This window comes from Arachis duranensis, chromosome 5, assembly GCF_000817695.3.
Source record: "Arachis duranensis cultivar V14167 chromosome 5, aradu.V14167.gnm2.J7QH, whole genome shotgun sequence".
NCBI classification, from domain to species: domain Eukaryota; kingdom Viridiplantae; phylum Streptophyta; class Magnoliopsida; order Fabales; family Fabaceae; genus Arachis; species Arachis duranensis.
The window spans coordinates 103,987,234-104,000,044 of NC_029776.3; the positions used below are offsets into that span (position 1 = coordinate 103,987,234).

Genomic DNA, 12,811 nt, shown 5'->3' on the forward strand with positions numbered 1-12,811 from the left:
ATGTTGGGACTTTGCGGAAGGATATCTTAAGAGAGGCACACAAAAGCGGATTTTCTACTCATCCGGGAAGTATTAAGATGTACCAGGATCTGAAAGCAATGTTCTGGTGGCCGAAAATAAAGAACGATGTAGCGTTGCACGTTTCCAAGTGCCTAACTTGCCAGAAAGTTAAAATTGAGCATCAGAAACTATCAGAAACCCTTCAGCCCTTAGAAATTCTGCAATGGAAGTGGGAGAGTATTGCGATGGACTTTGTGTTGGACTTACCTAGAACTCGAGTTCGTTATGATGCTGTTTGGGTGATTGTGGATCGACTAACAAAGTCAGCTCACTTTCTACCCATTCGGATGAATTGTACATTGGAGGAGTTAGTACATTTGTATATTAAGGAGATTGTGAGATTGCATGGCGTGCCTTCTACCACTATATCTGACAGAGATCTTTGATTCACATCAAGGTTCTGGGGGCTTTCCAGCGGGAATTTGGGACTCATTTAAGTTTAAGCACATCATATCACCCTCAAACAGATGGTCAGTTAGAGAGAACAATTCAAACCCTAGAAGATATGCTGAGGGCTTGTGTTTTGGACCAGCCGGCAAGTTGGGATCGATATATGCCGCTAGTGGAGTTTGCATATAACAATAGCTACCATGCGAGCATCGGAATGGCTCTATATGAGGCTCTGTATGGAAGGATGTGTCAATCTCCGCTGGGATGGTATGAGGCTGGAGAGGAAAGCTTGTTAGGGCCCGAAATAATAGCTGAAACCACTAAGTAGATAAAGAAAATCCGAAGCCAAATGCTTGTCACTCAGAGTCGTCAGAAGAGCTATGCTGATCAAAGGCGGAAGCCTTTAGAATTTGAAGAAGGAGAGCATGTGTTTTTGAGTGTTACTCCAACAACCGGAGTGGGTAGAGCAATCAAGATGAAGAAACTGAATCCCTGTTACATGGGTCCATTTGAAATTATGAAGAGGATTGGACCGGTAGCCTATAGGATTGCCTTACCGCCACATCTTTTGAACCTGCACGACGTATTTCATGTGTCGCAGCTTCGGAAGTATACTCTCGATGCAGGTCATGTTCTGGAACTAGAATCGGTTCAAGTAAGAGAAGATCTGACGCTTCCAGTACTCCCGGTTAGGATCAACGACACCAGCATCAAGCGATTGCGCAGAAAGGAAGTATCATTGGTGAAAGTACCTTGGAGTCAGGTTGGAATTGAAGAACATACTTGGGAACTTGAATCGGATATGCGGAAGGACTACCTACACCTCTTTTCAGGTAACTAAATCTGAATTTTGAGGGCAAAATTCTTAATTAGGTGAGTAGGATGTAAACCCTGCAAAATTAGCGAATAATTAATCAATAAATCAATTTTTAATAAAAGAAATTAGAACTATGAATTTTATAGTTTAATAAGAACGAGCTAATTAAATAAGAATTTTGACACTAATTTCAAAGAATTTGGCCCAAGATTGGACCAAAGGAGTCGAACCGGTCGAATTGGGCCCAAACCGAGCCCGTGGGCCCAACCAACTCATTAAACAAAATGAGCATCAGCTCATCTCCTTCTCCATTTCACCATTTCACGCTGGGAAACAAGGAGAGGTGAAGAACACAAACTTCAAACCCTTGTTCTTGTTTCAAATCTAAATAACTTTTGATCCAGAGTTACGATCGCCGCACCGTTTGCGGCCACGCGTCGAGCTCTACAAAGCTCGGTGCACAATTTGTTAAGAAACTTTCATTTTTATTCTCAGCCTCTCTTTTCCCAAATTTTTGAAAATTATATAAGTGGATGTTGAGATTTTTGTCCTTTTATGTTATAGGATTCGATTAGCCTGAGGAAAATATTCAATTTTGCTTCATTGGTGTTTGAGTAAGGTGAAAATCCTAGAACCCTAGCTAATTCATTGATTAAGTGTGTTGGGTATTGAATTTTGGGTATATATATGTGATAAATTTGCTAGGTGTGTATATATATATGTGTGTGATATGAAGCCATTGGAAATGTTGGAAACTTAATTGGAAGCTTGGAGTTAGTACTAGTTACTGAATTTTGGTGTTGAAGGCTTGCAAACTTATCTAAGTGGATTGTCTTGGGTTATACGATGAAATCGGCCAAGGTATGATTTTGGTTTTTCATATTTAACATATAATGTCTTGTGAAAACTTAGGTTAGATGGCCATAGGATATGTTGGAATGATAAAGTATGTTAAATGCTTAGTACTTTTGATAATGATTGATGATATGGTTTGAGCATGTGTTGGTGATCATTGTTATGATGGAAATAGAATGCTAAATGGTGATTGAATAATAATTGACAAGTTGATAATATTGATTATGCATAGATGATGGATTGTTGATAATCTTGTTGATAAAATGGAGGAATTTAGGTATGAGATTATGTAATATTGAGGTATGATTAATTGTGATAGGATGTGAAGATTTTGGTATTGTAAATGGTGTGTTGTGGTGCTAGATTTTGTGTATGGCAGGTTGGTTTTGAATTGGTTTTGGTAAGAATTTAGGTTTATGAATTTTTGTGAAAACCTAATTTTTTACCAAATTTCGGCGGGACATAACTTGACTTTCGGACCCTAAAATTATTTTAATTTTTTTTCATATAAAAATTGGGTCAGTGAGGCTTACGCCGTTTGAAGAACAAATGATAAAATTTTAAAACGAAAAAGTTATGTGCGTCGGAAGTTTGGTGAACAAAATTAAAATTATGCAGCACTTAGCCAATTTTCTTCTCTACAGGATTTACATACGCGACCACCTGCACGCGACGCGACCAATCCTTTTGGATTGGGTATCTCGCGTACTCGAGCAGTGGATTTCGGGAATTGTGTACGCGACCACTTGCACGCGACGCGGCCATCCCTTTCGGGTTTGGTTCCTCACGTACGCGAGCAAGGTGCTTGCGTACGCGATGCCCCTGTTTTCAACAAATGAAGTTTTGTATTTTAAAACCTAATTTTGAACCTCTAAGCCTCTATTCTTACTCTTTTAAACCTAAATCTTAGTAGAAGGCCTAGTAATGAGATGAAGCTAGGGAAAAGGAGGTAACTTGGGAGATGAAGTAAGGTTAGAAAGTGATGATTTATATATGAAAAATGTGAATACATGAAGTATATGTGATGCAATGGCTATGATGAATGGTTGTGAAATGATTATGAAAGATTATGAATGTTTATGCGGCTTATGCACTAAATTTTATCTAGATACGAGTTTTCCTGGGTAAAGTACCGTGGCTTGCCACCACGTGCTCTAGTCTGAGACTCGATACTCTGTTAACCCTACGATGTAAGGGTGACCGGGCACTTATAAATTTTTGGGAAGGGTACCCCCATTAAGCAATTTTATATATGAGAAACATAGACTCTTAGGGATGCGCAACGAGAAACAGTCTAGGGCTTAGCAGCCGGACTTGTTGGGTTGGCTTTATAATCGATAAATGAGACTCATCAGTCATAGGGCAGGCATACATCATATGCATATTGTTTGAATTGCTTGCTTGTGCATTTATTGGGAATGCCTAAGTGATTTTAAAATGCTATTTGTTATACTTGCTATCTGTATTACTTGTATTCTACATGTGTCTGCCATTATCTGCTTGTTTGTCTATGTGATTTCACTGGAGTTGAAAGAATGGAGGAGAGGCAGAGAGATTGAGGGTTTTAGTTTGGTTTTGGTTACGTTAGAACCTTAGAGGACCACCCGTTTATGGTTTCAACATTAGTTCTTTAAGATTTATAATTTGAGTGTCGGCGTTCTAGGATTTCCTAGCCTCTGGTTTTTTCGAGACCTTATATCTTATGTATGCGGCACCTTTACTATACTGAGAACCCCCAGTTCTCATTCCATACAGATATTTGTGTTTTTCAGATGTAGGTCGAGAGGCACCTCACTAGGTGTCTGGAGTTCTGCAACGAAGTGGATATTTTGGAACTTTGTTTCGTGTACTGTTTATATATGATCATATGTATAGAACTATCTTAATGACTTGTTTTATTTTGTACCTCTTAAAGGAGTATGGAGAACTAGGGTTTCATATATATGTTTTGGGACTTGGGGATATATATTTATGTATGTAAATATTCTCCGGCTAATCTTAGCTTTGCAGGCTGAGTTAGGAGCTTGTTATTTTGTACTTTTGATAACCTCTAATCTTGTGTTCAGTGTATATATGTTTATGAACCTTAGCTTTCTTTGTACGCAAGTAATTCCTATTTTTCAGTGTTGTGCTTTTAATTTTGTATTTTTGTTTTACCTATCCTTCAAGGCTTCTCGTATATTATATTCTTTCAGTAAACACACACACACACACACACACACACACACACACACATTATTTTAGAGGTCATAATACCACACCACCTCTATTTTACGACTTAAGTGTAAAACTCTGTGTGGTAGGGTGTTACAAGTCCGATATCCACCAATATGAGTAAATATCAGTACTTCTCGGTGAACATAGCTTTGTTAATACTTCACTGTATATCTTTTACTATTATGTTGCTAATGTCATTTATATTAGCATTTCATATATATTATTACTTGTGTTTTAATATATCCAGCTTTCATAATTATCCGTTTAGGACATTTATAACTTAAATTCCTGACTCAATAGCCTTATAATGCGACACCCAACCCCACATGTGTCATCTAACCAATAACTCTTCATCATTAATCATCAAAATAGCCATACGAATGTTCATTTGGGTGAAAAAAAAGAAAAGAGAACTATAAGAGAGAGAGAAAGAAAACCATGGAACCTCAACCCTTTCGAGCATGATTTCTTGAGATCCGTAACTCCAATAAAAAATCTAATTTGATAAAAGTGTTTGTATCATCCTCCTCTACACGTTGGCACTACTTTCATCTGGTAGAAGTTGACGGTGACGTAGCTCCTCTTCCCCTTGAGTTCGACCAATTGGAGTTCTAGGAGGCACAGACGATTTCTGACATTTTCTTTTTCAGCAGCTCGGTTAGAAAGCTTCTCCGGAGTTTCCATTGTGATTTCTGTACGGAGGTAGGATTTGATAATTTTAATGTGAATTAAATAGATTCTTGATGTGTGATTGATGGTTTGATTATTATTGCTTGAATTTGGGTGATCTTATGCTTGAAATTTTGTTGAATCTCGTTGATTTTGATGCTTTAAGGTTCGGCCATTATAGATCTGACAAGAACTGAATTATTTTTGATGTATTTGAAGGCTGTTGTTAATTAAGCTTGAATATTGAGAAAATTGATGATATTTAGTAGTTGAAAGATTAAATTAAAAGTTGTGAAAAATTGGTAACCGAAAAATTTGAAAACGAGTTAAAATACAAGTAATATTTTGAAAGGAAAGGGCTAAGGGTTTCGGTTTTGGTATAAGAGGAAGATTAGTATTTAAAGTTTATTTTTAAAGGGTAACATTGTATTTGTATATAGAAATCGAGGTACAATTTGAAATTATATAAGTTTTCGGGTATTTTGGATAATAAATAGAGTACGGGGATAAAAATGGATATTTTATAAAAGTTCAGGGTTATTTTTATAGATATTGAGATAAGTGAAGTTTCAAATATAATTTTGTAAAAATATTGAGCTAAAAATAAAAAATTTAAAAGTTTGAGGTTCAAAACATAGATAACAAGAATTTAAGAATAAAAGCTTTACGATATTAATTTTTTAAGAACGGATATAAATATTATTTATTTATCATTTAAAATATCTTATTTATATTATATTATTGTTATTATTATTTTGTTAAGAATATTATCTATTAAAGATATTATTAATATTATTATAAGTCAGAGAAGAGCAAATAGAGTGATATTAAAAGTTTTAGAGAACGTAAACTTAATTAAAGTATTTTATAATTCTTTTCCATAAGACAATTAAGAAAAAACGAGGGAATAATGTAAAGATAATTTATATTATGGAATGATAGAAAAGAAAAGAAGAGAAAATGAAAAGAAGTAAAAAATAAAAGAGAAAGGTGAGAAAGAGAAAAAAAGAAAAAGAACAAAAAGAAATGGATGTATTAAGTAAAAAGATCTCTCCCACAGAAGAATAGAGAGCAGTAATTGAAAATATTATAATGAATGTTTGCCACAGTAGAGCAGATAGAAAAGAATGTATTAATTAAAGAGATCTCTACCGCATTAGAGTAGAAAGTGAAGATTGAAAAGAAATTGAGTATTGTTGGGACTTAGTGCCAAGTGTCTATTGAGGACGGCGATGCGTAACGCTCACTTGATACTATAGGGATGGCTCAATGAGGACAGCAATGCATAACGCTCACTGAAAATCAAAATTAAAGGAAGGTTTCTCCATGAGGACGGCGATGCGTAACGCTCGTGGAGGGGACGTTAGTTGAGATAAAGACGGCGGTACGAAATGCTTATCTCAAGACCAGTGTCCGGAATCGGGCAACAAACCGATACATGAGTTCATGGCCTGTATAGGACTAGGCATGCATCATACTTGTTTGTGCATATTTGTTTGTGATTGTGTTTTCTGTGATTGTGTGTGCTTGTGATTGGATTCTATGTTCTGTAATTACTGAGTTGGATTATACTTTATTGACTGTTGTTATTGATTGAGAATATAATGAAACGAACGTAACTTCTAACCCCGACCTTACTAAGAACTTTCCAATTCTTATCCCCTATTTCTACCCCTTTTAGCTATAGGTGCAAAGGTTTAGTGCAGAACTACAGGAGCATAAAATATTATATTTACGAGTTGAGCTATTAGATTTTATTTTCTCCTCGTCATTTATTATTTTAGTTTTTAGAGGAGTAAAATTTGTAATTGAGGATCATTGATTAAGTCTATGTATATATGTTATATGAATATATATATATATATATTTGTGATTAAGTAAGTAAAAGTAAAAATTATTTCGTTTTCTTAATTAAATATTTGGTTTGTATTTGCGAATGCTCGATATTAAATAAAAATAGTATAAAATAAGAAGATTTAGAGGTAAACAACGTCTGAATTTTTTATACGATTATAATGTGCTAAAAATTAGGGTGTTACAAATTCAAACCGAAATAAAGAAAAAGAGAGGAAATTGTTCTCATCTTTGAGTTTGAAATTGATGCTGCTTCTCGCTTCTTAGAAGCTCTTACGATAATTTCTTATATAAGAAAATGAAGATCATGATTCTTTCTTAAAAAACTTTATATGGGCAAAATTATAAAGAAGAAAGAAAAGAAAAATTTTGGTCACAAATCTTAGGAGAAATTATATGAGAGTGATGTGAATGAGAGAAATTGTTTGATCAAACTAATTTTTTGAAAAGAGGTCTTAAATTTGAGAAGATTAGAGACAGAATTATATGAATACAAGTTCACTAACTCTTTTTTTTTTTTTAATGTTCGGTTTTCACTCTTTCTCTCTTTTGTTATTTTTTTTCTCTTTGTATAATTTAGTGTTATTTAGTGAAGATAGAGTAACATATGATGGTGAGAGAGATTTTTTTTTTCTTTCTTCTTGTATGATCTTATCTCATTTATCTTCTTTAAAAATCAAGACATAAAATTTTAACATGTAATTTATTAACAAGAAGGAAAGATGGCTGAAGTTGTGAGAGAAGAGGAGAGAGAAATTAGTGTCTTAGATGATGTAATCTTAATGACCTAATCATAATTATCACTAGATTAATTTATCATATGGTGACTTAATCTTGTGGTAAATAATGAATAAAAAAGGGGATGAATATATAAATGATAAAATATGTGGTTAAGATTAATTTTTGAAGGATAATTACTAATAAAAATGATAATTATTGATAATTTATTTTATCATATTAAATAAAACAGATAATTATATCAGTATGAGAAATATTAGTATCATATATTATTTTAGATTCAAAATATCTTTAAAATATTTTGGTGAAGTGAAATTGATCAAGAAATATAGTAAAAAAATTTTACCTAATGAATTTAGGCTCGGTAATTAAGTGTCATCATTAAGAAGCATTATTTCATCTTATATGAAAAATATTTATTGAATTTTTTTATATATATTATCTAGACCCATCTTGTTAAGACGAAATGAACTGTAATTTTTGAATTTTGTAAATTTCAATTATAGAAAGCTCAAAAAATTATAAAAAATTGAGTTCTTACGAATATGAATTAGATGTGATAGAAAATAATAATCCAATTGATTATGTGGGAATGATTAATTTTTCTGTAAATTCAGCCATTAGAGTTTAGGATTTCGGTGATAAAAAAATTTTAGTCTAATATATTTATTTTGGTGAATTAAGTAGATAGGTTCGGTGGGTTGTAACTCGTTTGCCAACCCTACTCATTAAAAAAATTAGACGTTAGCAAAAAAAAAAGAATAAATAATATTATTTTTTTAAATATTTTTTTATTTTATTAAAAAAAATTCCTCCAAAATTCATTCAATTCCTTAGTTATATTTTTCTTAACATAATGTTAGAACTTTGGCACATTGTATATTACTTATACCTATAAAAAAGTTTTTGCTTTTATTCATATAAATGATAGTTATGAAAAATATTTATCAATAATACACCAAACTACATAACTGACACATTCGAAATAGTATAATAACACATAAAATACTTTTAAACACATGAAATTTATCCCAATTTATCACAAAATTATTACCTAGTTATTAGGGTTCAATATAATTATAGTTGTCATGTGTTAATTTTCAAATTTTTTTAGATTTATTCTAATTTGTTTTGTGATTTTAGATTTGATTAAGTTATAATTTTTATTTTTTAAGTTAATTCAAATTCACTGTTATTTAGAATTTTTTTTAATTTGCGTTTTAAATGTTGGAAAGAGATAATTTTATTTTTTGAATTTAATCTAAATTAACTAATTTTTAAAATGTTTGAATTTGTATTTTAAATTTTAGAGAGAGAATATATAGAACATTAAATCTATGAAGTGTTTATTGTAATTAATTATTTAAATTTATATAAAAAATGATTTTTAACTAATGTATTTTTAGAGCACAAATTAAAATTATTATTTGTAGAAAGTTTCACTCTTTTATAAGTATTATATTCTAATAAATGTATACAATGGCACTAGAGATTAAACTTTGTAAAATTTTCTATAATAAATTTTTTGATCAATAAGACAATAACTTTAACATTTGCCCTAATTAAATCTAAAAAAAAAAACTCAACAAAGGTTAATTATAACAGATACAGGGTTAAATTGATATTTATTTATTAGATCAAGCCTTGAAAACTTAACCATCAAATAAATTGAATTTGAAAAAAAAATGTCAAACCAAAATTTTTAATCTTAATTAATTCAGACGCTGTTATAGTATCTCATTTTAAATCAAATCTATTGTTTTTGAAACAACAACACAAGATACAAAAAAGTTATCTATTGCAGGTCTCGTTCTATTAGGTCGTGTTTATTTATAAAGACAGGACATTGAAACAGAGATATAGAGATATAAAATTGTTTTTGGCAGATAAAAAATATAGACAGAGATGATATATTTAAAAACACTAAATTAGTATATTTTGTGTCTATCCTGACAGAAAAAACACGAAAATACTAACAAGAGACACAACTTATTTGTCATTTTTCTTTCATTATTCTTGTTAATTTTTCATAATTATATTTTTTATTATTATATTTTTCATCTCAAATTTTTTGAATGAAAAAAAGAGAGAATAAATTAGATTTTTATAATTTGTTCTAGTTTATCACCAAACAGAATACAAAAACATAAAATGTCATTTTTTCTTTCATTATTCTTGTTAATTTATAATTATATTTTTTATTATTATATTTTCATCTCAAATTTTTTGAATGAAAAAAAATGAGAATAAATTAAATTTTCATAATTTATTCTAGTTTATCACCAAACAAAATACAAGAACACAAAATTTTATATCCCTGTCCATCAATATCTTATCTTGTTCTATTATCAGTATCTTGTCCCATTTTATTCTAAAAAACAAACGCACCTTTATAGGTCATAAATTTATGTGTTGATTGTCTATCCGTTTTGGATATTATGAAATGCGATATAATTTTTTTAAAATTTGCACAATACAACATCTCATTTGTCTTCCCCTGGCAACTCTGCTCTCTAAAGTAAATCATCTGCCTTCAATGGCAGCTCTGTTTTTTATAGCAGATAAAAAAGTCTGAAAAACAATTTTTAATTGGTGAGCGTTCTCACTATACAATGGTTTGAATTAGCCTAGTCCAATTAGTTTAGTCTAAACACATTTCTTTTGTCAAGCAGATTAGACAGTTTTTAATTTTAGACATTATACTCATATTTCATACACTCACACAACATACTCACACTTACTATCATAAATAATTAAATACTATGGATTCTTAAATAATCAGTCTCAACTGAAATTTAAACCCAGTGCACCTTAAAGTAAGACAAATATAATTGCCACTCTTTCAACAACTATTTTACATCCAAAGGCTTAAGTAATCATTATCTCACCCCAAATACTCTTGTGATTATTATCTCAGTCCGAAAGCCTTGACACAAGCTCTTTAACGATTAAATATCTGATTGGATGTGCCAATGGAAGTTTGTTAATGTTGGTAAGACATTTTCGCATTCCTTTGGATAGAAGAGACAGCGAATGTTATGAAACTTACAAATTCGACATCTATGAACTGAAAAAAAATGGAAAAAAATGGTCAAGAGTTTATAATTTGGGTGATTACATACTAATGATCGGATTTACTTCTTCTGTTCAAATACCCGCATCTTATCCAAAGACAGGAAATCAGATATTCTTCTCCGATAACATGATAGAGATAAAATCACGTGACTATGCTCTTGCTCAAGATCTTGGCGTCTTTAGTTTGGAAAACAGACGTTTTTATAGACTATTGTTAGATGTGAAGTTTTTTTGTCCTCCCCTTTGGTTGCTACCCTAATTCAAAGCTCTTAGCTTTTGTCCCTGGATTTTAATATATTCTTTTTCCAAGTCTTTGTTTAGATTATTTACTATTTATTTTAAATACTTGTTCTTCAAACCATTTTAGTATTATGATTTTGATTTAAAGCAATAAATACTTATAAAATATAATTATGTACATTAATGTTTATATAACTTACGTAAATTGGCCATGGATATTATGACTTGTGACATTCTCAAATTTCACATCCAAATCTCAAGAACATAAAAACCGATGATTTACCACAATACACTAACAAGTATACAGTTTCAGCATTATTGCTATACACATGAAATGTGACACAGAACAGTAAGCTCTAGAGTGAATAAACTCATCCAATTTTAACTTCTGTATTCACTGAAACCTTTACTCAATATTTCTAACTTATTACGAAAATACTAAAAATAAATTTTAACAATGTCCAAAGTGTGATGATGATCTCTTCTTTAAGATGAGGCAGAAATTGAGATCACAGCGTTGAGGTAAGCAAGGCACTCAGTTGGAAAGGCAAGGAAGGAATTCACCAAAAAATCATCAATTGGATCAACTTTTGCCACACCAACCAGCCTGCAATTCCCCTCTTCATCCAATTTCTTCCCTTTTCCACTTTTCATGTCACTCTTTGATTCTTCAGATGTCAACACTATCTTCAACATTAGTGGTGGAGCTTTGTAGATACTCCCAACCGAAAACAAGAACTTGGCCTTGAATCCAAAATCAACCTAGCTTGTTACAAAGACAATTGTAACAGGAATGGAGGTAGTGGTAAGGATCACACTCACGCGTAATCTTCAAGAATAGGGGTAGTGGCAAGGATCACACTCACGGGTATGTATAGGTATGTATAAAATAAGAGTCATATGCTTAAAGAAGTCCTATGAGTAGAGAGGTTAATTAATTTTGAACATTATTTGTATTGATCAACTTCAGCTAATTGTAGAAAAATCTTAACATTATATTTTGTAGTATGCACCCTAAATGGGTCATATACAAGATGCAATAGCATTTCAAGTTTTCAACCTTTGTCAGGATAATTTTATATCCACAAGTTAACGAGTGTTTCCTTTGAAAAGCAAAATATAATGTCATCCACACGTTTGTTCCAAATTCTTTGGTATATAAATTTTTCATTATGTTTGAGAACATGGGAGGAATGTTAGGCTTATTGATCATGTCCAAGATATTCTCTTGATATTTATATTGCTTAATTCTTCTAAAAAGTTTAAATTTTTACTAGTTATTCATTATCTTTTATTTTTTCTCATTAGTAATAATCATAATTCATAGCTCATGACTTTTTCATGTCAAATATCAAGACAAATGTATATTTTTTTAAAAATTATTATCAGTTAAAATCCTTGTCAAATGACATGCATTCGTAAACTACTATATAATTTAAAATTAACCTTATTGGTATTTGTTAGATTAATTAATGGCGTTTATATTATAAATATGCCTAAAAAAAGTTCAAAATGAATCATCAATTCCAATTTGAAAACTGATAATGAATTTCACTGCAACATACAAAATAAGGGAAAAATCATACAAATTTCATTCCTCTAATGCATTCACGGCATTTAATTATTCTTTATAAATTTAAGAGCAATTTGATAGTCACAGATATTCAACCAAATATATTATGAAAAAGTATATGAACCAAAAGTTATCAGCAAAAAACTAAACAAAACCACATTAATTTATATTAATAATTAATTTTAAATCTTTCAAATTCAAAATTTAAAAAATTTGAAATTAATTAAGTAAACCTAATTAAAACCTATAAAAACCTTCTTCTTCTCTCTCACATTAACCTACCCACCTCCAACAATCACAGACACAAACCTCTCTCAACATTA

The 12,811-nt window shown here is 31.1% G+C and overlaps 1 protein-coding gene across 1 annotated transcript; it reads left to right on the forward strand.

The window, feature by feature from the left end:
* Positions 1-799: 799 nt before the first annotated feature.
* Positions 800-1,291, forward strand: LOC107490885 (uncharacterized). The gene has a single exon (XM_016111692.1). The coding sequence runs from the start codon at positions 800-802 to the stop codon at positions 1,289-1,291; it is 492 nt and encodes a 163-aa protein (XP_015967178.1).
* The last annotated feature ends 11,520 nt before the right edge of the window (positions 1,292-12,811 follow it).

Coding starts and splice junctions, on each gene's coding strand:
- LOC107490885 (XM_016111692.1), top strand. CDS start 800: ATGCTTGTCACTCAGAGTCGTCAGAAGAGCTATGCTGATCAAAGGCGG.